Source organism: Tasmannia lanceolata, unplaced genomic scaffold (genome assembly GCF_043159265.1).
Source record: "Tasmannia lanceolata isolate RefF3 unplaced genomic scaffold, GAP_Taslan_0.1 ptg000020l, whole genome shotgun sequence".
Classification (NCBI taxonomy): domain Eukaryota; kingdom Viridiplantae; phylum Streptophyta; class Magnoliopsida; order Canellales; family Winteraceae; genus Tasmannia; species Tasmannia lanceolata.
In genome coordinates, this window is record NW_027518697.1 from 8,652,454 (window position 1) to 8,676,518 (window position 24,065).

General features: G+C 36.7%; 2 protein-coding genes across 2 annotated transcripts; one reads left to right on the forward strand and one right to left on the reverse strand.

Annotated features, from left to right (window-relative positions):
- The first annotated feature begins 171 nt into the window (after positions 1-171).
- LOC143854902 (uncharacterized) lies at positions 172-5,511 on the forward strand. The gene is made up of 7 exons (XM_077365032.1): positions 172-195; positions 386-424; positions 1,030-1,239; positions 2,452-2,625; positions 3,237-3,343; positions 3,641-3,978; positions 4,612-5,511. The coding sequence occupies exons 1-7, from the start codon at positions 172-174 to the stop codon at positions 5,181-5,183; spliced, it is 1,464 nt and encodes a 487-aa protein (XP_077221147.1). The 3' UTR covers positions 5,184-5,511.
- A 744-nt stretch (positions 5,512-6,255) lies between these two features.
- Positions 6,256-23,719, reverse strand: LOC143854618 (pescadillo homolog). Its single transcript, XM_077364663.1, has 14 exons — positions 23,568-23,719; positions 23,367-23,452; positions 20,691-20,819; positions 19,082-19,201; positions 18,859-18,984; positions 16,567-16,651; positions 16,350-16,460; positions 15,288-15,381; positions 14,481-14,767; positions 13,902-14,009; positions 12,211-12,332; positions 10,644-10,863; positions 10,267-10,488; positions 6,256-6,551 (listed from the first exon to the last, which is right to left on the reverse strand). Exons 1-14 carry the CDS (start codon positions 23,589-23,591, stop codon positions 6,477-6,479), a joined length of 1,809 nt encoding a protein of 602 aa, XP_077220778.1. The 5' UTR covers positions 23,592-23,719; the 3' UTR covers positions 6,256-6,476.
- Positions 23,720-24,065: the final 346 nt, after the last annotated feature.

Below are 24,065 nucleotides of genomic sequence, written 5' to 3' on the forward strand. Positions count from 1 at the left end.
CCTTTTCTATGGCTTTTCTTCTATCTTGTGTCTTCCCCTCAGTAAGAAGGGTCCTTAATTTAATTTGCTTCTTCTTCAATTTAATTTGCTTCCCATTTTAATACATCGTTGTATTCCAATTCATTTTGTACTCAAAACCGAAAGATCAAGAGGACACCCATCTCAATTTCCATGCCAAACTCATCATTTTGTCAGGTAATTCGAGGGCTACAACTCATTCATTTTGAACTCAAGACCTTCGGCTCTGATACCATGTGAAACAACCAGTTACTCCTCCAGAAGCTTAAGCTGTCAGAGAAGGTGTTATTAAATCTTTTATACTTTAACATAATCTTATTGAGAGAATAAAATTCTAACTTTTCAAGAATTTATAACCGAACTGCAGGAGAGTTGCTTCCAGCAATTCGATTCAAAAAGGAAAAGAGTAAGCTCTACTTTACGTCTGTCAAAATTTATCTGCTTTCATCTCTAGTCCATTTTTGGAGAAACTAGATTAATTTGTCAAAAGTATTTAAGCACCATAAAGTCTACAACATTATTTTTATGCAGGGGTTGAGCTCTAAAGAAATCCATGATCCTACAAGAACTGAAGCAGAGTTAAATGTCTAAGAAAAAAACTGCCCTGTATGTACTAATGTACTATAACAATACTGGGCAGTTTTGTTTTGTTTTTTTTGTTTTTAGCCTACCAAAAAAAAAAAAAACAATATTTTTTTTTTCTTGGAGAGTATGTAACAATCACCCTGTATTCATAAATTCTTCATTGAATTTAAACATCTTTTGACGTGTTGTTGCTTGCCTAATCATCTTGCCCATCAGGTATTCTCTTTTATAATCGTTCTCTTTACTGTGGTGAATATATCAAGTTTGTTGTGTGGAGATGAAGATTATTCATCAATGGTTTCATTTGAAAGGCTATGTTCTTTTCCTTCCCTCTCTTTTTGTGGGTTTTGATGAGCTGAATATCATTGCATGTTTGCTAATGGAAAATTCTGTTTTTGAACACTAAGGATTACTGCATTTACCCAGTGTTTTTATCTCGACGTACCCGGGAACTCAAGTCCCTTGGGTTTGACATTGAGGAAAACCCCATCCTTCTTAAGCCTCCTGGAAACCAAGCTATCCAATGTTTCTGAATCTAGAAAGGAAGAAAGCAATGATGCTGTTACTCAACAGATTACTGGGAAAACAAAGGCCTCTAATTTCTCGGCTTCACTCTTGCGAATTGGCTCATGGGAGGTAATTATATATTTTTTCGTTAAATTCGTCAGTATAGCTACCTATTGCAACATATAATTACTTACTAGAAAAAGGTAGATCGATGTTGCTGGGCATTTTAGTATTTTATAGCCTGTTGAAGAAGTGAATTTATCAGACATTGGACTTGTGCTCTCTTAGAGCTGCATACTGCACATTTCAATAACAGTGTTATGCACTGTCATGAATATTTGAGTTCTAGCTCTTCCATTGATTACTGAAGTCGTCTTCTTTTTCAATAATTAAAGGTGTCTTTCATGGTTGTTTTTTCATGTGCAAAATAACTAGAAATCTCTGCAGCTTTATTTAGTCATCTGTGTCATAAAAGGTGTGCACCAACTTCCCATTTCCCAATGATTAAAATCCTTTGAACATCACAGCCTTATTGATCATATCCAGAATGTTGAGGTCCATGGAGTGTAGGATAAGCTTGCTATGCTTTTTTCTTAAATATCCATGAGGCGACCTTTAGATTTAATGTTGAGGGAGACTTCTAAATAACAAGTTTTATTAAACTTATGAAGTATGTATACTATTTTTTGGGATGAGGTTAAATAACTTTGGACAGTTATGCCTAACTAAATAACATGAACTCTAGCCATGTACAGCACCCATTATTATAGTGACTCACCATGTTGCACTCAACACGTTGTTCAGTTTTAATATTTGCATACTAGATCTTATATGGATAACAGGATCTTCTTCTTTTTCAATAAATAAGGATGTCCTATATTAAATATGCCTAACTAAATCACGTACTCGTATAAAGTATTTATACACTTTTTGATGAGTTCAGTTAACTTAGACAGTTGTCCCTAATAAATTGTGTAAACACTGGACTGTACAACACAATTATATTGATCCACCATCCTGCACTCTATATTACTATGCTGTTTCAAGCGTATAACAGCACACACATGCTCCACATGCATGAACAGGACCGCATTAACAATAAGAGCTCCCAAAAAATTATATTTCATCCTTTTCTTTTTAAATATTTCAGGCTCTTGAAATTCAGTGTTGTTGAATCATATTGGATTGGTCCATGTGTTTAGGAATTCTTTAGTTCAAAAGTTTTCTTACCAGTTGAGTTTTTCCTACCCAATTCTTGTTCTCTTTCCCCTTCTAACAGGTTTCTCTTTTAGAACGTGGCCTTCTTTTTTCCAATACTAAGTCGGCTGTATTTGCTTACAGCGAGTCTCAAGCTATGAAGGAGAGTTGGTGGCTAAGTTTTACTATGCAAAAAGGAAACTTGTGTGGGAGGTACTGGATACTTGGCTGAAGAACAAGATAGAATTTCAATGGTTGGATATAACATCCCTTAAAGCAACTTACAATGACAATGGAGCTGAAACACTAGAAATCGAGGTAATTAAAGTCAACCTTGAGGAATTTTTTGTTTATCTTTCCTATATTTGAATATAGGTCACAATACACTGCCCATCAACTGCAAAGACCCCTTTGGAGGAAATCCATAGGCAACAGTTTTGCTCTTGGTTCAAAAACTAGGGGTGCATCTAAGTTGACTCAGCTCCTGCAACTACCAAGCCATGTCCAAGTTGAGATAAGACTGCCTAAGTTGAGATGAGGCTGCCTTAACTGGCAAGGTTGGAGGTCAGCTTAGTTGACTAAAAAAATTTATTCAAAAAGAAAAATAAATACCATTCAAAAAGTTGATCAAGTATTGGTCATTCATTTGTTAAACCAAAGTTTCATCAGAACCTGAAAATTTGTATCCAGAGTTTGTAGTTGAGTTACTTGCTATGATTGATACTATAGTTGTGACTTAGTTATAATTAAGCAAAATGTCAAAATAGATTGCTTAAATGAACCTGATAAAAATGGAAAATATCCAAGTTCTTAACAAGAAGGAAATGAGCATTTCGATAATTGATCTGTCGTGGAAAGTTATTCTGATAACTTGTTGATCAATTCAATTGTTCTGCCACTAGCTCATGTAATCCTTTGAAATTTTATAGTTGTCAGGACAGCCACTTTTCTTCGAGGAGACAAATCCACAACCCCGAAAGCACACTCTATGGAAATCTACTGTTGATTTTACCGGCGGACAGGCATCAAGTTATAGGTAAGAATCTCTCGTACCAATTGAGATCTCTCACGTGAGAATTGACACTATTCGTTAGAAGGTATTATAGGTAATAAGCATGCTGTATCAACTTGTACAGATCTTAATGATAAAAAAATCAATAAAGAAGTCAAAACTGAGAAATCTAGATTTATCCAAAAATCACTGAAGTTACCAAGATGAGGAATCTGAGACAATGAGCAAACCTCATCTTAACCCCCGCAACCCACACACACACACACACACACACACACAGATCTGAAGCACTTATATTTTCTTTTCACCTTTGGTTTTCAGGAGACACTTTCTGCAATTCCCTCAAGGAACTCTACAGAAGCACTATGAGAAGCTTTTGAAGTCAGATGACAGATTGTCCTTACTCAGCAAGAAGCCTTACCCAATATCTGACGTCCCATTCTTTGGGCTAGAGAATATGAAGATTCAAAATTCTAATTCTAATCAGTTTTTTGAGTTTGAAGAGCAGAGTCCAAATCAGCTGAATCGATTGCTTGAATTGGGGACAAGCAACGACATTTTGCATAGCTTCACCCTCACAAGAACACCATCAGTTCTTCAGCAGCTTTCTAAGCTTGAGCTTCCAATTGCTTTTTCAGAAACGACTTCTCCTAACTCAGGTGGTTCTTTCTCCCTTTCTGTATCTAAAAATTCCTTGATTTTCAATTTGACAATGATGCATTCTCCTCTTGTTTCAAATGGGCAATGCACCTAGCACCCTTATTTTCTACAAGTACCCAGCTCACTACTTAGTACAATCACAGGGATAATACACGTTCCGATTAAAATTAGCAGTTCAGAAATCAATAAAATGACATACAGAAATGGGATCTTTTAGAAATTTGTCTTTTAGAAATTTATTGAAACAAATTAGGCTATGGTTTTCTGTTATATATTGGGGCTGCTTTTCTCAATTCTATTTTTTTGTTTTTGGCTATTCAACTTCATAAAATAACCAAAATAACCACATTCTGATTAAAATTGATGCATATGATCTCTGCAAAATCTTAATGACCTCTTGGATGCCACTAATATCAGTTCTTATTTGTAAATAAAAGTTATTTTAAGTTAATCTGATTGGAAAATGAGACATTAAGGTCTCTTTGGAAGCTATTACCTATATCACTTCCAAAACTATAAACCCAAATTATATACAAATTATCATATTTAACTTCAAAACCATTTGCTAATAATTTTTTGAAGTATCCATTTCTGCCACTGGCTGAAACTTTTCATTTGTTTTGCTGCAACAGTGATCGACTTACCTTCAGTTGAAAAGGTTGGTAGAGACTGTGATGAGCAGCAGATGACTAGAATTCAGTTCTGGCCAACAACTTCTTCCGGCATGGATCTCAACACGGCTTCGATCTCATTCTTCCCAACTGCATTTGGTTATTCGCCAGCATCTGTAACAGATCTCTGTGCTACTGATAATTACCCTTACATAGGAGAAAGAACAACAGATGATATAGCAGAGCAATCACAAGACAGTGTTGGTGTTTTCGATCTTGAACAATGGAAGCTCAATTCTGCGATGAATTGCAATGGCGATCCCAACTACGAATCCCTTTTCCAGATATCAGAGATTCAAACTGACTGGAATGTTATGTTTCCAGTCAGTTCTTATGACAGCATTGGTAATCAAAGTGAGACAAATGGGTATTTAGCTTGTGGGATCTCCTATCCTGGGGAGATTAGTAAGGCTCAGAGTGACATGATCTCTGGCAAGAATGCTGATTTCCTGGCAAGTATCTCAAGTCCTGCACCCTTCCCTGTCTTATTTGTAAACAGTAAAGAAGTCGGAGAGATTGTCAAATGGACGTGAATGAGAATACTACTATTGTCTAAGCGTGGTTAATTGTGAATTGGAACTCGTAACCTCCTGCTTTAACTAGAACAGAGCCGAAGAGGGCCCAAAAACTGGGTTTATTGTATGAAGTATAGTTGTTTTTTTTCTTGTAAAAAACATGAGGCTGCAGAAGTACAAGTGAGAATCACTTGTTCAATCATCCAAACCATTTTTACTTGCTAGTTTTGCTAATAGATGGGGCTCGTGTGATGATTCCAAGCCTCTAAATTTAAGCTTGGATCATTCACAAGTTAATGTGAAATCCAGTCACAACTTGGACATAGATCTTGGATGGTGTTGAGCGTGAGTTTTTAGAGCTGGGCTTGGGCCTAGGCCCAAGTACAGGCTTCCTCTTTGGCCTGTGTCTGAGAATACACGTGGACACAGGCCTGGGACAATGATATGTTTGCTACTGGACCCTTATATTTTTGTCATTCGACCTGTGCATAGAAACCCTAATAGACGTAAGGACCAATTTCTCTGAATTGGGCATGCAAAGCTCCCCTCTCTCTCTCCCTCTCTCTCTCTCTCCAGCGAGTGTTAAATGCATTTGTCTTCTCTCGATGTTTTATTTTTTATCATATGCTTGCCTCCCTTTTCCTGCAGATTTCTACCAGAATATTGCCTTCAAACAAGACCTTACATCTGTGTTTCTTTGTCTGATCGGAGACTTAAAACAAAACACATATAGGGAAAAAAAGTGGCAGCTTCAATGGTTTGTAGAGATTCACTGAAAATCACCATCTGAATCTCCCTGTTGATTCCAAGGTGATGAGCAGACAATTACCAGTTTTTTTTTCCCATGGGTATGCAATTTTCATTAGGCCAACAAAAAATGGGCGTAAAACAAATCTTACATCCATTTTCCCCCTTTAAAATGGGATTAAAATTTGTTTTACACCCATTTTAAGTCAAAAGAAATGGAGATGGTTTAACCAAGTTCTATAACCTCAGCCAGTTGTGAAGGAGATGCCTATAAAAAGTGGGTGGCCATACCAGCATCCCAAAAGAAGGCGTGTGGAGCCTATACAAGCATCAAAACATCATCTTCAGATAATAACTTGGATATTTTATGCGAATAGAGCTAAGCTTTCTTTACATTCTGAACAAAATTTCAGCCAATCAAGACCCCAATTGGCTTCACTAAAAATTATAGATAAAATAGAAAGCTAAAACTATAAATTTAAACTATTTGTTACAGTCAAATACAATGCTGATAATGGCAGTGATAATAATAATAATAAGCAGCAGGATCCTCTGACATCCTTGTTAACTGGCTTTCTGAGCTTTCTTCTTCCTCTCTTTGAGAAGGTTAACCTGTGATTTTTTCTTATCTTTGCCGATCTGAAACAGAGAAACAATAAATTCATGAGAAAATGCTTAAGGCCTAAATACATATCCATTGATTCAAAAGAAATACAGGTGTTCAAGGTCATTTCAATATGCACAGAAAAGTAGAAGAGCATGATGACAAACGGTGCAAGAACTATGAATCTAGAAGTAGATAGCAACAAAGATGACTGAAATAGTGAAAAATATGAAAGCATCTATAATACCCAAATGGAAGCAAACTCGCACTATACCTGCAGCCTACTAAACCCAGGTATTTTTCTCAAAAGATGATCATCCAAAAGACTACAAGTTTGATCAAAATGAAAAGGGTCTAATTCTTTTCTTTCACAGTTTCAAGTTTCAACCCTTACGACTGAAACCATGAAAGAGAAGAATTATCACCATATCTTCAGCTTCATTCTCAATCCTGGACACGGACTGGATGCTTCACTATTTCAAGACGCATCACTATCAGGCAGGGCCCCCCTTATCTCCTTATATTCATAATGGCTGTAAAAGCACTCAGTTGCTCACATCCAAAGCGAATCTCATATTTGCAGCTTGTTGACGACACCCTTATATTTATGGAGATCAAGCAAAATATTTAAAGAGGAAATTCAGATGGTTCAAAATTACGATGGGATTAAAAGTTAATTTCTCTAAAGTTTGGTTGCTGGTTGCTAGAATTAATATGGATAGCGGCAAAGTGTTGGACTACGGTTCAGGACTTGGATGTAAGAATCAGTTGCCCATTACATAACTTGGGTCAACATTGTGAACCAAAGTGCTGACGTCTTCTCTTTGGTTCTGTTCAGTTGTGTTCCTCAAGATTGACCTCATTTTTGGGAGAAATGAAGCCCCCCCCACCCCACCCCCCCCCCCCCCCCACCCCCCCCACAAGGTCAAACGAGTATCGGAGGTCTATTCATGGGCATACACTACTCTCATATTCTGAGACGGATGGGGTGCGTGTGTGTGTGATGACACTGTGCCAGAAGCTAGAGCCTCTACTTTGACAATTGAGGTCAGTTGGCTCAAGGTTAGGGCCCTTAATCATTGAAAGGGACTCCTCTAATGTATAGGCATGGGCAAGAAACTGCACTCTCAGGCCATGGAAGCTTGCGGATGTTATATTGGAGATTAAGGACATTTGCTTGCCATTAAAAAAAAGGATCTTTGCTTGAGGATTAAGCTGGAATGTAACCATATGAGAAGATCAGCTAATGAACAAGCAGATAAATTGGAAAAGGAGTGAGTGCATAAGTTGTGGATGTAATCGACTCACTTCAAGAGTGTCAATGATCTCTGGATAGTTGATATTACCGAGGATTTAGTTTGTTTTGCTAAGTTGTATAGCCTTGGTGGGACGCCTTGTCCCTCTTATGTATATGGATGTTTGGCTTTTAATAAATGTTACCTTTAAAAAAAAAGCTATAGTTATTGAGACCCATTGACAAACTGATAGAGACATTTTTTAAGTTTCGCTGTGTAAGCTCTTGGTCTCATTACATAATGTATGGTAGTCTAAGAGGGCATGCTTAAGAGTTTTGTGAGATGAACCCAATGTAGATTTCAAGTTCTATCCAGTAATTTAAGATATAAGCGAGCACCTTTTTAGGAAACGTTGTTCAAAGTATATGTCAACATTAATGTATATGTGAACATTCCATTAAAAAAGAAAGTATATGTGAACATTAATGTTGTTCAAAGCACAGTAGCCGGAAATTCCTTGGGCGGGTGGAAACTCGTTTCCCCGAAACGTGATGAAAAATTTGAGAAACGTTTCCGAAACGCATAGATATCATATGGGAAACACGTGGAAAACATATGGGTAACTTATCTAAAACATTTGTGAAACATGTGAGAGATGTATGGGAAATGCGTTGAAAACTTAAACGAAACATGTGTGAAACTTACGAAAATTGTTTTGCAAAAATCACACTAAAAAATTGTGGAATGGATATTTAAAAGGAAAACAATGGCTTCTTTCTTTCTTTTTTTGAATGATAGGAAAACAATAGCATGTATTGTAAATTTGTAATAAAAAACAAATAAGTAAAAAAGTATGCTAAAAAATAAATAAATAACATATATGAATCGTCTATGTATGCCTCTAACTTAAATAAAAATTATAAATGTATGTATTTATGCGTAAAATCCCGTAAAATTTAGCAATTAACAGATTTTAACTCTACAAAAACATATAATTCGTGTTTCCCTTGTGTTTCATATGCATTTTCATTGACGTTTCTCTATCGTTTCTTAAAAGTTTCTAATGCGTTTTCTAAGACGTTTTTCAATACGTTTCTCATACAATTTTCGATAGTTTCCTCGTTTCCCTCAATTTTTTCCATGCATTTCCCGTTTCGGTTTCATGTTTCGCTTCCCGAATTCATTACCAGCCTGGAAACTATGGTTCAAAGTACATAAGAAACATTTTTCAGTCTCTCAAGTGGAATCGGTCGTGGTGGTCACAATAGCCATGGACTCTGGCAAGGCATTAGTAGGGTCACCAATGACATATGGAGGCAAGAAAACTCCCACTTGGCAGTGGCAGTTGGAGGTCAAAGGATTTTCTTCTTGCCAGACAGATAAGTATGAATCCCGGTGCACCAAGAATGTGGGCAGAGTAAGTATATAGAATTAAACGAAAGAAAGGCCATGAGACTAGAGATAAGGGATGGGGTGATGGACAACATCTAACTGATAATTAATACTCTAATACTTTACATAAAATGTGGCCACCAAAAATATTAATTATTAGAGACCCAACCAAGGTTTCAAATTTCAGTTTCGGAATGCGTTCGTTCCTCACCGAAACCGAAATTTCAGACGAAATCTAACAAAATCAAATAAAATAATATTTTATTTCTTAAAAAATTTCGTCCGAAATTACCGAGATTTCGGGATAATATTAAATAAAAATTCCAGATTTTTTAGGAGATTCCCCTTAAATTTCGGACCAAAATTTCAGGGATAACGAAATTTCGGTCGAAATTTTGTAACGTTTCGAGTTTTACCCAATTTCGGTTTCGGAGTTGACCGAAACCCGAAATTTCGGATTTCAATCGAAACTTAAAACCGTTGACCCAACTCTATAGTTGGGCAGACTACAGAGCTTGATTTTGAGGGGGAGAATCGGAAGGCTCATTCTAATTGGTATGACCGACGCAGAATGGCCACATGGGCTCGAGAGACTTAAGAGGTTACATTCGAAAATCACTTGGAATTGGTCTCTTTGTGGCCCGTTAAAGAGACAAGACTGCAATTGACCAAGCCTTTATAGTATTATTGAAGTGCCACACCTCAACTAGGGGCCTTAAATCGACACTCACTTGAAACGATTGGCCTTTGTCTCCCCCATACTGGGAGGGATATTGTATAAACTTGCCTTTAGTCATTAGGGTGAGTAGCTAAAGCTCCCCGGATGGGGCATTCATGAGATACGGGCCATACGGATGGATGCGATATTTCACGTTTCTCCAAAAACTAGAGGCATCACTCTTTTTGAGTTATCAAAGAATTAAAAACTTGTTGCTTCAATCATTGACTTGCCCAAGTCAACTCGGTTTTACCTCGGTCGAGTTCTTGTCCATGTACGTGTTTTTAAACACCGGTAAAACAAGTTTTATCAATATTATATGAAATTTAGTCACCAATAAATTTACTAAATTCTACAGTCATGAAACAATACATTTACAAACAGGAAAAATGAGAATGGCATTACCTGCATTGCTTCGTAAAGCTTCCTCTTTTTACGTGACATCACAACCTTGGACATGTTGCGGGTATCCTCGATCACTTGCTCTAGGTCTGGAACAGAATCTTCCTTGGCCTCTGTATTTTCAACTGAGCTCTGGACATTCTTATTTGACAAAGAGGCAGAATACGTAATCCCCTGAAGTTCCATATTCAACTGATCATGGTGTTGCTTCTCAAGAATTGACATCTGCAAACACCACCCCAAAATGGGCAGTTTCTATTAATTGGTATACAATTGAAATTCCTTTCATTAAACACAAACAGAATTCTGAAAGTCAACCATCTTTTCTTTTTTTGGAAATGGAAAAGTCCACAATAAATAACTAACTCAAAGGCGTGTACCTTCCGCTTCCTTTCAGCAGCTTCATTTGCCTCAGCCCTATCAATAATACCTTCCATCAATAGATTTTGTGGATCATCCAAATCATCGTTATCAAAGCCCGGCATTGGTAAAAGTTGTTTTTTTGCCGCTGCTTGCAGACGTTTAATTGTCTCTGCATACTCAGGAATATAACCTTCTGCCTCATTGTCAACAAAAGGCGATAAGTGCGGTGGAGGGACTCTGTTAAATAACAAGAAAATTCATTTAAATATAAAAATAAAGATGAATATTGATGCATATATGCATATCGCATTGCATGATATTGCAAAGCATGTGCTCTTTGCTAAATCATCGCATCTCCCAGGAATCAAGATATTCGTCAGTTGCCACATTATAAAAGGGGAAAAACCATTAAAGAAAAACCTGTTGAAATCCATTGAAACAGGAATGAATAACGACAATTGTATAAAAGATAAATGTAAGTAAAACAAGAAATGGACAGGAGGAGAGGGATCAGAGAATAGAACTAAAGAAAAACATTTGGTTATGAATTTAGTTAACGTATCAAACAAAGAAATTATATTAACTAGTCACATACTAGCTCAAACCTACATGTCAAGAATCAATCTACCAAAGAGAATTCTTCTGAAAATGTCAAAACAAAAAGGCAACCAAAAAATGAAATAAGATTAAAACCACACGTAGAATCACATTCACCCCGCTTTGCAAAATAACAAATCGACCAACTGATCTACACATGTAAAAAAGGCACCATGCCATTTCCTACTAAAGCAAAATATACAGCATACACTAAAACAAATAAAATATCAAATATGTAATGTAGTAGAGCTCTACAGCAACCGGAAGGATAAAACAATATGGAATACCGCAACACCTTTAATTAAAAAAATGCTATCCAAAATCTAATACAGCCCCACTAACTAAATCCAACCAACCATAAACGAGAGCAAATCCTTTAACTCCCATGCAAACAATCAACTATAGTAGCTTCTTGTTATCACTTTCACTAAGTTACCTTGTCAGGATACACACCCAGTGTCCACGTAATTCTCACAGTTAAAATTCCATATCAGTAAAAAAAAATCTAAAACTCAACCCTACATGGATATTCAGTTTCGAGTTATTTTCAAAATGTAAGTAGCCCAGTAACATGTCCAGTGCATATGAACAATAGCCCATTAGAAGTTGTATATGTTTAAGTATAATATAAATAAAAGGATATCTTTTCCCATCAAAAAATTTCAAATGTGATGCCCACCGAAATTTTAGATGACATTGCCAGAAAGTGTCATGCGTAGTATCATTGAAGTGCAGTAATACATACTACAGAGCTATTAACAAAAATGATAAGACGAATGCTAGATTCACAGGTGACCTTGCAAAAAAAGGAGTAATAGGGCACCTCCATTGGTCGCTTTTCATTTACGACAGTTATGATCGTACTTTTCTGTGTCATCTTAAATAGAAAGTGACCAATGGAGGCGCCCTTTACTCCCGTTCTTGCAAGGGCGCCTGTGAATCTAGCATTCCTCAAATGAAAAACAGTAAATATGCCTTGAGAAGTACCTTCCAACCAAGTATCCATCTGTTGGCAAGATAATCCGAGCATTTACGCAATCAAAAACCCACTGTGGCTGAACATATTCTCTAGAAAGAAACATATGTCCCTGGGTCGGTCTATCGACAATCTGCATAATGGAGTAACCAAGAAAGATCATAGTGATGTGGTAATTAGTAAATATCAACATCAAGTAGATAGAAAGATTCTAATCCCTAAGGGTATACCAACAAGCAAACTGCAACCTGTATAGTGCATATGGTTAATTCAAAATTGGCAACAGAATCCTTTTTTCCATTCTTTTCCACGTATTATCAAGTTGCGGTTTTTTAATTTCAAAATTCAACAATTTTGTTGCGTTAGTACTTATCCATGAATTAATCAAGTCGGCAGTTTTTCAATTTCCAACATCCTAACATCATTAACTTTCAAAAAAAAACATCCTAACATCATTGACTCATGCATTGTCGCTGGAACCCACAGTTCCCGTGATCCAAATATACTCTTTGTCAGCTATTAGCAGTACTAAAGCCAGTTTAGAACTTCATTCCATACAGCATTTTCATACATTAATCATTTTATCCATGAGCCCCCATTGAGGTGATGAAGCCTGAATATATGAGAACATGGAAAGCAATAAGTTGTTAATAGATTAATGATTTGCACCCTGACCTCCACTATGCATAAAAGTGAAGAACTTATGATAATAAAATGGAAAGCAGCAGCCAAATCATTATAGTTTAACAAGGAAGCAAATTGCCATCCCATGTTCAAATAATGTGAGCTAGGCATTTAAAGATGGTTGAGAAGGCTTGGCTGGAGCAAAAATAAGGATGCATGTGGAACTTTTAGTATGATGGCAATATGAGGAGAAAATATAAGGAATTAGAACAACTTTATTTTCTGGAAGCAGAAGTGGAGGAGGCCGATGATGAATTAGATCAGTGGAGCAATGCTAGATATAGCCCCGGCAATGGGGTCCTTAGAGAATACATTATGATGGAAATTGGGGAACCATTTATGTTACGCTATTTTTTGGTAAGGAACTTCTCTCTAGACAATGCAACCATAGAGGAGATGAGGGCTCCTAAATTGGATAGGTTTTCCATTTTTACATATTGAAGCTTCTTCAGGATAAAAGAGACACCTCCAATCTTGTCTGTTTGTGCAGTTTTGGGTTTAGGTGTGGTTGTAAGCGGGTAGATGGTCGCATAGGTGCACATGGGGTCTTCAGCAATTTGGTTTCTGGTGTTTTTCTTTCTTGAATACTTATCACATTGGACTCCTTCCTTGGCAGATTTGTGCCTCAGGTAGCTGCAATTAAGTCACTGGCAGTGTGGCTCTGTCCTTTTCTTTTCTTTTTTTGAATGGTAGTGCCGACGCCAACTAGTTTGGGACAAAGGCTTAGTTGAGTTGAGTTGAGGTGTGGCTCTGTCCTTCTATAGTTATCAGTTATCACACTGTACTCTTCCTCATGATAAATCAAAAAAAGAAATATAGAGAAAATAATAATCACCAACAATTTGCAATAATAAAGTTAAAGATTGCAACTGAGAAACCACAGGGCTCGTGCTGGTTGGGCACATGTTATCCAAAATAATAATGATAATAAAGCTAATAGACTCGGAAGCAGATAAAAGTGATATCCATCGGTTTACAGAAAATGAAAAAAATTAATAAAAGGGCACAGGAAACTAACCTGATGTGTAATCCCCTCATCAGCTTCTTTAAATGGAGCACCATCACCATCCCAAGAAACTGTACCTCCAAATGCTGGAATCACAAATAGCAAGCATTCTCTTGGGACCTGAGTAATTGACAATACAGCAAAATAAATTAACAAATCCATTACAAAGAAAAATTAAATAAAAATGTGTGCAGTATTTAGGAAATGTATGAACCCATATTAAAAAAATTGTGCATGAGAATATAGGGGAGAAAAAAGACAACACTATCCCATTCTGTTAATAACAAAGAAAGTACATATATTCCCCATTATATGTTCCACGATAACAAAGAATATAAATGACTAAACTGCACTTATATTGTTACGAAACGCTATGTTAACACTCCCTTAAATTGATGCATTGTGTCAAAGAGCATCTCCGAATAAAGAGCATCAATCTCAAAAAAAAATTAAAATTGCAGGTCTCCTGCTAGGCAGTAATCAGGGTCTCCGTATCTTTTTCCGATAAAAAATCATACGAACATGTTCAACACATACAAAAAAACATCATGATACAGTAAGGATCCATAACAAACGGAAGGATATGCTAACCTCACGACTTAAGAAAATCCTCAGATTCTTAAAGAGAGCCTTGCACTCTCTTGTATCCTTGTTTTCTTCGTCGCCACTGGTAGCATCTTCAACGAGGTGCATCAATGCACCTGGTTCATTCGCAGGAAGCTGATGTTGAAGCTGTGCCAATCGCAGTTCAGACTCATCAGTTTGTGTTCCCATTTTCCCTACCTCAGATTGCTCTCCGCCGGAAGGACTGGTGGCTTGAGGGTCCGGCAATGCAGCTCTTGAATTAGCAGCGAAATACCTAGACAACGCATAAAGCTCTGCACAAAAATTCAGGAATCAATAAAATCTAAAGGAAAATAGAATGAAATAACATATAAAACATTTAGAACTAAATGTGTGAGCAGGAGGACCTTGAGTAAAACAATTAACAAAAAAAGCATCAAGCTAATTTTGATAGAACATCAGAACAACAAATGTTATATAAACCTATGTCACAAATATCTCTGACATTTTGAAAATATCATGATTTTCTCACGCGATTTTGAGGGATTGACAAAATCCCGAAATAATCCTGATAGTTTAAAAAATATAGCAATTTTTTCATTTTTTTTATCACTTAGCACGATAATATTGTGATATTTTTACGAAATTTTTATTTTATATTTTTTCTTTAACATATATATTTTTAAATAATTTTATTTTTATCGTTTTTCTCAATAGAAACCCGAAAAAAAAAAATTTTAATGGATACCAAGATGTTCTCTTGCTGAGAAATTCCTAAGAACGATATGTGTGACTAAGATATAAACAAAACCTGGCAAGTCAATAAGCACATACCTGCTGCTAAAGCTTCCAATCGAGGATCAAGAATGGGTGGATACTTCACATTTATGGAATGATAAAGCTTGAAATTGACAAAAGCAAGGAGTGTCTGCAAAAAATGTCAAACAGCAATATGAGAAGACATGCTCAATATATGATCTAAGCTTGTAAGCAATATGAGGAGACATGCTCAATATATGATCTAAGCTTGTAAACGAGAATCCAACAACAGAACAGGCAACTTCATGTTTCATCACATGAATTTAAATATGGGCTTGAGAATTTAAACACTTTCAAGGTTAAATTGGAGGTTCCGCTGTGCAGACCCAATAACATGTAAAAGAATTTTATATTCAGTTAGATCTGCACTGAAAACTTGGAGACAGTAGCACCCTTAAATAGCTTGGTCCCAGACTACAAATTTATTCCATTAGTTCTAGAACAAAGCACAATCATTGCACATTCTAATACTCTAAGCAACTATTTATTAATAGCAGCCAACAAACTTCCTATAGTAGTTTTACAAATTTTCTCGAGAGTTTTTCCATTTTATTTGCCTTAATTTTCCTACGTACTTGCTTATCGCCTCAAGGCATGCACCACAATTTCAGACAGGTATGATACAGTACATTATTTCTTTGCATGTTGGAGCATTTTGGTCCTAACAAAAGTTCCAAGCCTTTTTTCTAGCTCAACTAGCTAGCATTTGGACTCTTTTCACGCTATACTTTGCTTCCTTCCCCATAGGACCAAGGGCCTCTGAAAAATAAACTACATTGTCGCCTGAAAATGCTTCTTTTTCCTAACCAGTCAGATTACGTGGAAGGGCAGATCTAAGAAGGGGGAATCTAACTAGCAGAAAAAATGTCAATGAACATGTTAACAAGAATATCCTACATGTCGTATTGAAGAAAAAGCATGCAGCAACATCCATCAAAGCCTGCCCTCATAAAATTCCCACACACTCAATTTTCATTTCACAGTAAGGCAAACAGCAACAGAAAAGCCACAAATGGAAATTATATGTCAGGAATCCAATGAAGAGAATGGGTACAACAATAACTATTCAAGTCTAACCTCATAGAACTCCAAAAAGGTTAGCATGACATTGAAGTCCACATCATCAGTCAGGACTTGCTGCAGTGCATGTGGTGTTAACCATGTGATTTTTTGACCCTCGACCTCAGCCTGGATAAATGAACAACATGAACATAGCAATTTAAAAAATAAATAAAAGCATCACGCTTTGAAGCCTTCTACACTGACTTCTAAGAGCATCACTAAACAGTATTACCTGGTAATATATGCCTTTCACAGATATGAAGGTCTTCCGTAGGCTATGAGTTCGAGAAATGTATGCTTGCCATTCATGGCTCAACCTAATTAAAAACCAATAAGCAATCTTCCAAGTGTCATTCAAAATATTATTTCGTAGAAGGTAGAATAGACACTTAAAGTGTAAGATCATCAAAGAATTAAATGCATGTGAGCCTGTCTTATTAAATAAATATGCCCTTGATTCCCAAGAACATGCTTGCAGAGTTGTAGGCATGCATAAATGGATGCAACGCACCCATGTTTCTTCATGTCTGTTTTTCACATAACATTATTACATTTTATCAACAGGAGTTGTTGCAATTATAAAATATATATTCATGATACAATTTATAACTGAAAAACATGGGAATTGAGTTCTAAAAAGAATAGAAGCAAAAATACTCCGATTGTTCTTCAATAATTTCTTTGCTAGGCCAAGCATAGAAAGAAGCTACAACTCACAAAAATGAGTAATGCACATAAAGTATGTATCAAATTATGCTTCAGTTAATTTATTTATTTTTGAATAATAATGCTTCAGTTAACTTTCTTCTAATATAATATATAAAGATTTTATTCCAAGACACCAACCACGCAAACTCGGATGACATCCAATGTCACGATAAATAATAATTCAATTTAAAAAATATATATTGTAATCACTTATAGCATCCATCGCAACGGGCAACTTAATCTCCACAAAAAAAATCCATTTTATCAAAAAATAACAAAAAAATAATTTATATTATAAAAAAGAATCAATTGTATTTATCAAGTATATGTTTACAAAACAATTCTTTATGGATGAGATTTCAGACCGTATATCTGGATCATCAATTTCATTTCAACATGTTTAAAAATCGGCAAATAGGGAGGTTGATCAGCTCGCCGGAGATGGTGTGGATAGGGCTTTTCTGGAGTTTTTTTTATTCCTCCCTCTTTGAGGCCTTTGTTTCTATTCTTATATATCTTTTCTTCCTTTCTGTATTGACCATCTCGGTCAGAAGGGTCCCCGTCTTAACCATCTCGGTCCCCCCCCCCGCCCCCCCCCCCCACCCGTCCTATTTCTGATTAATTTAATCCATTGCCATCCAAAATAAAATCTTTATTGAAAAACATGGAATTTGGTTCTGAGAAGAATAAAATCAAACAAAATTCGTTTGCTCTTCAATAAATTTTGGGATGTAGGATGGGCTGGTTGGAAGGGATTTAGGGAAAAAAGGCAATTAAAATGGTGACCTTGATGGAATCCAAGGAGATTGGTAGAGAAATTTGAAACAGCAAGTTGTGAATTTCGATCTTTATGACGGTTTTAAATGCCCAGGAAATTCGAACAAGATGTCAAGATCCAATGGTCTGGTCAGTTCTTTCACTTCAAAAGCTTCTCAAGACTTGCATAGGGGGGCTTCCTTCCATATTTGGAAGCCAATCCCCCGCCCATCTTGAGTTACCAACCTCACCAATAAGGACTCTATAACAGTTGGAAAGGAAACTACCCAAGGACTCTACAATTAATTGAAAACAATAACAAACTGAAATAGAAACTAATCCTAACTTGACTTACCTAACTCAATTAGGAAACTAGAACTTCTATTTCCAAAAGTAACTAACATGGACTCCTACAGAAAATAAGATAAAACCCAACTCGCGATCGGCTAAAGTGGGCCCCCTGAACTATGAAAACTCAAAGACAGGGAAAACCCCCCTTTTCAACCATTTGGTCAAAGTCAAACTTGTCAAAAAAAAAAAACAAAAAAAAAAACAAAATTACTCCTCCCCTCTCTTGTGGATTCACATTAAAGTCGAGTAGGGCGTGGGCGTGGTGTCATGTTGGCCCCACTTGACTATGAATCAACCCGGCTTCACTCGGGATGTCTTTGTCATTTCATGGATGACCCCTATCATTTTGGTATCATTCAAAGAAAAGAAAAATATGTGAACATGGAAAAGCTCATAGAATATGATATGAACAAGCTCAAAAATCATAGTCCCTAGTTTGAAGAACACAAACCAGAGCATGGAACATATGGTACGTATCAATGAGGCCCATAATTTGAAGTTCCCTGTCATGGCACATTGACAAGATGAAAGCAACATAAAATGAAGTTTACTCAAAAATCATAGCCCCTAGCTTGAAGAACACAAACCAGAGCATGTAACATATGGTACATATCAATGAGGCCCATAATTTAAAGTTCCCTGTCATGGCACATTGACAAGATGAAAGCAACATAAAACGAAGTTTACTTATGACTTCGCAAAAACCAACCTTCGACAGTTCTGGATGCGCTTTACTCGTATGTGTTCACTCTCAACAGCAGGAAGTGCTGCAAATAGGTGTATCATAGTGAGACAATCATCCAAATCCCTGAGTGCGTCGATGAATTTTGGGTACCTAATTCAGCAAGCACAATTACAGAAAAACATTATTTGAGATTAGAACAAGTTGCAACCAGATTTGTCATATCAGAGCAACTAGAGAAGGTGCACACCTTTCTCTAATAAGCCTATCAAGGGTATAAGAAGGCTTTCGGCTCAATAGACGGTCAGCAAGTTCCCTGTTCTTCTTCCCCAAAGCTTTCTTCACCTTCTTGTCATATGCCTTAATATCTCTGAAGCATGATAAAAATAAATAAATGAGCAAATAAATAATTAGTATCTTGAAGAATTATTCACTGACTACAAAAGAAATACAAGATCCCATCATATCTCCACTGAATATGAATAAATGGAATACCTTGTCCCCATTTTTCTGCTGTATCTTCCTTTCTCAGTTTTAATAAAATGTTTTCTTTGAAAAAAAAATGGAATATTGCATATCATGGTTCACCATCTTAAAGCATCAGCAAAAAATATGATTCCCGTCATTAGCAAAAAAAAAAAGATCCATCCACATTCACACTACCAAAAACAGTAACCCAAATTGGGTATCCTTCAAAGTCGCATGCAATTTAATTACAACCACACACGCATATGAAAATAATAGCTAACAACCTTCCACAAAAGAGCATGCTTCCACAAGGAGCAAAGGAATAAATGAACAGAGTCACCACATTGCATATACAGCAGTCCACAAATACAAAGTAACTCCACAAAATACAAAGTTCTGAGGTTGCTGAATAGAAGGATCTGAGAGTGCTTTATACTCTTTTTCTAGAATCTTCTGTAGCTCTTCTTGTGGGATAAGAGTTCTGTTATTCTTTGGTATTACACTCCACTCCTATGTGGTGTGTTTGCTATATGATTAATAGGGTGATACCATTCAAACTATTTTTGCTGCAATTTACTCACTATCTGGACCATATGATTAGAGATATCTTTGAAATTTTGATTTATCAATCTGGATGATTAGTATAGAAGTGGACTGGCTATCTAAATAGAAATATTACTGGAAAATTCGATCAATGAGAAAAAAAAAATGATTCTTATTATTTTCTTCCTCTCAAATAAAATTAATTGAATTGGATCTGCTTATAGTTTGGGATCCTATTGCTTCTGGATTTTTTTCCCTCCGCTGCCTTATTTGCATGAGCATTGCTGTGGTGATCTAAATCTAGAATCACAATGAAGGGCTGTGCATCAGTTCAAATATTCAAGCAACCAATGTTATGGAAGATTGGTTATATTTGCTACATTAGTATGTGTTCTTAAGAAGTAATATGATCTCAACAAATTATATCCGTCATTTGTCCCGCCAACATCCCAATTTTTCATGCCCTAACAACTTAACTAAGGTAAGTGCAATCCTTGATTAAAAAAAAAAGTGCATAACCAAAAGTAAAACAAAAGTCATTATTCATGAGCTCCATATCAGAGCAATCATGATTAAAGCCAGAGGCATGGATATGAAAATCATGTTGTACTTTCTGGAACTGATTAAACATGTGACCATTTTCAAGAATCCAACATTCAATAGTACCTTCTGATATGAGGAGAGCTCATTCAAAGCTACCATTTTCTTTCAATTTTATGATGTACAAAAATGAATAGATAAATATGTGCAGACATGCATAGATACATGTGACGGTGTTCTGCATGTGTCTATGTGCTCTATCAATTTCCATGCAATACTACAATCATTGCCAGACCACTGTTAGATACCTGAACTTTTCGAGTAGTGGTTCATGAGCAAGGAACATTATGTCCTTCATGTGATAATATGTCTTGTGGTTCCCTTCAAACTTTTTCTTCGGCTCCCGGGGGAAAACACCCTTGAGAATGCATAGCCGCCTACAGTTATAAAAAAAGAAACAAATAAAATACATTTTATGTAATTCAATACAAAAAATTCCCCTGAATATCAAAATAATTTAAAATAATTTAGTAATACTATAATCGAAGTTCCAGTCTTAGAACTTTTTTTTAATTCTTTTTCTTTATTTTTATTCCCTTGTGTACTTCACATACATCTCCTTAACCTAGATTAGTCAATTAATAAAGGCTACTCTGTAAGTATCAAGCAGCATAAATAAATGGTGTTAGAATAAGCCTATGGGCATTCTAGTAATTGTACCTTTCCTTTCAGTGTATAAATAAATCAGTGAGGGGGAGACAGCTCTAACTCACTTTTTTCTTTCTCTATCTCTCGTAACATGGTATCAAAGCCCTAGGGTTTCTGATCCCTAGGGATCACCATCAGCCTCCACCTACTCCATCTCCATCACCCCAATCCTAAACCCTAATCCCATCTCCCTACTTCCCTTGGGTCTCCCCAAGCAGCATAAATAAATGGTGTTAGAATAAGCCTATGGGCATTCTAGTAATTGTACCTTTCCTTTCAGTGTATAAATAAATCAGTGAGGGGGAGACAGCTCTAACTCACTTTTTTCTTTCTCTATCTCTCGTAACATGGTATCAAAGCCCTAGGGTTTCTGATCCCTAGGGATCACCATCAGCCTCCACCTACTCCATCTCCATCACCCCAATCCTAAACCCTAATCCCATCTCCCTACTTCCCTTGGGTCTCCCCATCCCCCCCCCCCCCCCTAATCTCTACCCGACCCCATCCCTTGGGTTCTCTTAAAAAAAAGCAACAAGCAGTACGTCATTGCAAAATCAAGTGCTGAGGCAGAATACAGAGCAATGGCACATACTAGTACAGAGATTATCTGGTTGAGGTCACTCCTGTCTGAGATTGGTATTGTGTTTCCTTTGCCTTCACAGTTGTATTGTGACAACAGGGCTACCATCTATACTTCCATGAGCGAACGAAGCATATCGAAGTCGACTATCATTTCATTCGTCAGAGAATTCAGAAAGGGGAGATATGTATTGTATTCACTCGTTCTGCAGAACAGTTGGCTGATATGTTTACAAAACCATTGAATAAAGCAAAGTTGAGTGACATTTGTAGCAAGCTAGGAATGTATAACTTATACATTCCAGCTTGAGAGGGAGTATGAGAATAAGCCTATGGGCATTTTAGTAATTGTACCTTTCCTTTCAGTATATAAATAAATCAGTGAGGGGGAGACAGCTCTAACTCACTTTTCTCTTTCTCTATCTCTCGTAGCAAATAGTATGAGAATGGGGATGTATCGTATGATTCACTTCTTTGTGCTTCTTTTTATAGTTTATTTTAACATGGTATTAGAGTGAAATGCCTATGAAAATCTCTCGGTCGCCCTTTTTTCCTCCTTTATCCTTCCCAACAACAGCAAGAAGATTGCAAAAAAGGTCTAAAGAAATCCAACAGGAAGACTGATCATAGCTCTAGGTGACGTTGTGGGAGATGAGAACGGTTCTTCCGAGTGGGTCTTCTCGGGTCCATTTTTTTTTTAATGGTAAATAGGATTCATTCCAAAAAAAAAAAAGAGACCAAGAAGGTCCTGAGCATATTACAATCGATATAGAAGAAACAAACTTTCAAGCCAACAACTATGGGGGAAGAAAATCAAACAGCTCAAGGCTTTCTTTGTGAACCCCAGCTCTTGCTAGACTATCCGCTTCACCATTGGCAGATGGCCTGACATGCTTAAAAGAGATAGACTTCATCCCAATGATATCTTGAATTTCGTCAAAATACGCCACAAATCTCCAAGGCACTGGTTTTGGACCCCGCAACCACCTAATAATGTTGAGAGAGTCCCCTTCCACCACCACCACCTTATTCAAGTCCACATTATGGAGCAACTTGAAGCCCTGAGGTACAGATTAGGAGTCCAGAATCAAATTAATCAGAGGTAAGAGCAGTTCTTCATGGTATTAGGATCACAGACAAAAGTGACATGGGAGGGTTGATTGTTGAGGGAGATTCTCTCAACGTCATCTAGTGACTGGACAGGACCCACCCTCATACTTAGAAATTCGCTCGCTTGACGAGATTCATGACCAATTGGTGGGATTTCCTACTTTCTTTTAGCACATTAGAAAATCACCCAACAGTGACACTGAGAAATTAAATAAGATGGTCATTGACAGAAATAGAATGGCGATCTTTGATCATCTCCGCCCTTATGGTTGTATAACTGTTTATCATTTTCCCATTTGTCTTTTTCTTGGGTATAAACAATCTCCATTGCGGGGTTCCCACCTTATTTTCCTTATTAATAAAGCTTCCATTATTCCCAAAAAATAAAAAATCGAACCCTAACTCATAAGAAGCACTGAAAGTTCAAAACCCTATTACATGATCAACTACAATAAACTTAAAAAAATACGCATAAAAGGAAAGCCCTAGCTAACTTGAAACAGACAAAAGGAAACGAAAATTGAGACCTAAACACTACAACGAAGTGAGAATCAATCACCTTTTGAAGAAATTGAAGAAATAAATACCTGAAAGTAGAAAGATTGAGCTGTAGAAAGTGAATCGCTTTCGTTCTCGTGATGTATTTTGCTGCATTTCCCTCCTTTTTCTTGCCCTAAAAATTGAAAAACAGAAAACAAAATCAGGAAACTGATTTTCAGTTGAATACATGAAAAATAAGTAGGAGATTTTCATGAAATCGAATAATCTGGAGTGGAATCGATTATTACAGGAGGCCTATAATGCTTCGGCATAGTTGGAAAATGGGTGAAAAGTCGAGAGGAAGAGAGAAACCCTAGGTTCGGAGCAGAACGAACCAGAAGAAAAACAAGAGAGCTTAAAAAGAAGATGTTTTGGACTCAGGGCAAAAAAACCCAATATGGGTAACATTAGTAGCCCGCATCACCGCTTAAACTGATGCCTCGCCCTAATTCTTCAAAAAATTGCTGGGGGTGAGCCCTAGAGCCAAAAGGGTCAGAATTATTAGATAGTGGGCCCTACATGCGTTGATCTGGGCTGTCCACATTTGGTTGGACGTTAGGATTGTCAGATTGAAATTTGTCTTTTGAATCAATAGATGGACGGTATGGATCAATTAAGGGTGGAGCTCACTATTTAACAATGGTGTACCTCTTTATGTTATAACTTGTACTTGGGCCCATGCTGTGCGTAGGTGTAAGAGGATGTTAAGAGGGCTTGGGAAAAAAGAGTGGGTCTTTTTCGGTATT

Coding starts and splice junctions, on each gene's coding strand:
- LOC143854618 (XM_077364663.1), bottom strand. CDS start 23,591: ATGCCGAAGCATTATAGGCCTCCT. Junction 18,985..19,081: donor GATAGGCTTATTAGAGAAAG/GTGTGCACCTTC, acceptor TTGCTGAATTAG/GTACCCAAAATTCATCGACG. Junction 12,333..13,901: donor ATGAGGGGATTACACATCAG/GTTAGTTTCCTG, acceptor TCCATTATGCAG/ATTGTCGATAGACCGACCCA.
- LOC143854902 (XM_077365032.1), top strand. CDS start 172: ATGCCAAACTCATCATTTTGTCAG. Junction 2,626..3,236: donor CTGAAACACTAGAAATCGAG/GTAATTAAAGTC, acceptor GAAATTTTATAG/TTGTCAGGACAGCCACTTTT. Junction 3,344..3,640: donor GGACAGGCATCAAGTTATAG/GTAAGAATCTCT, acceptor TTTGGTTTTCAG/GAGACACTTTCTGCAATTCC.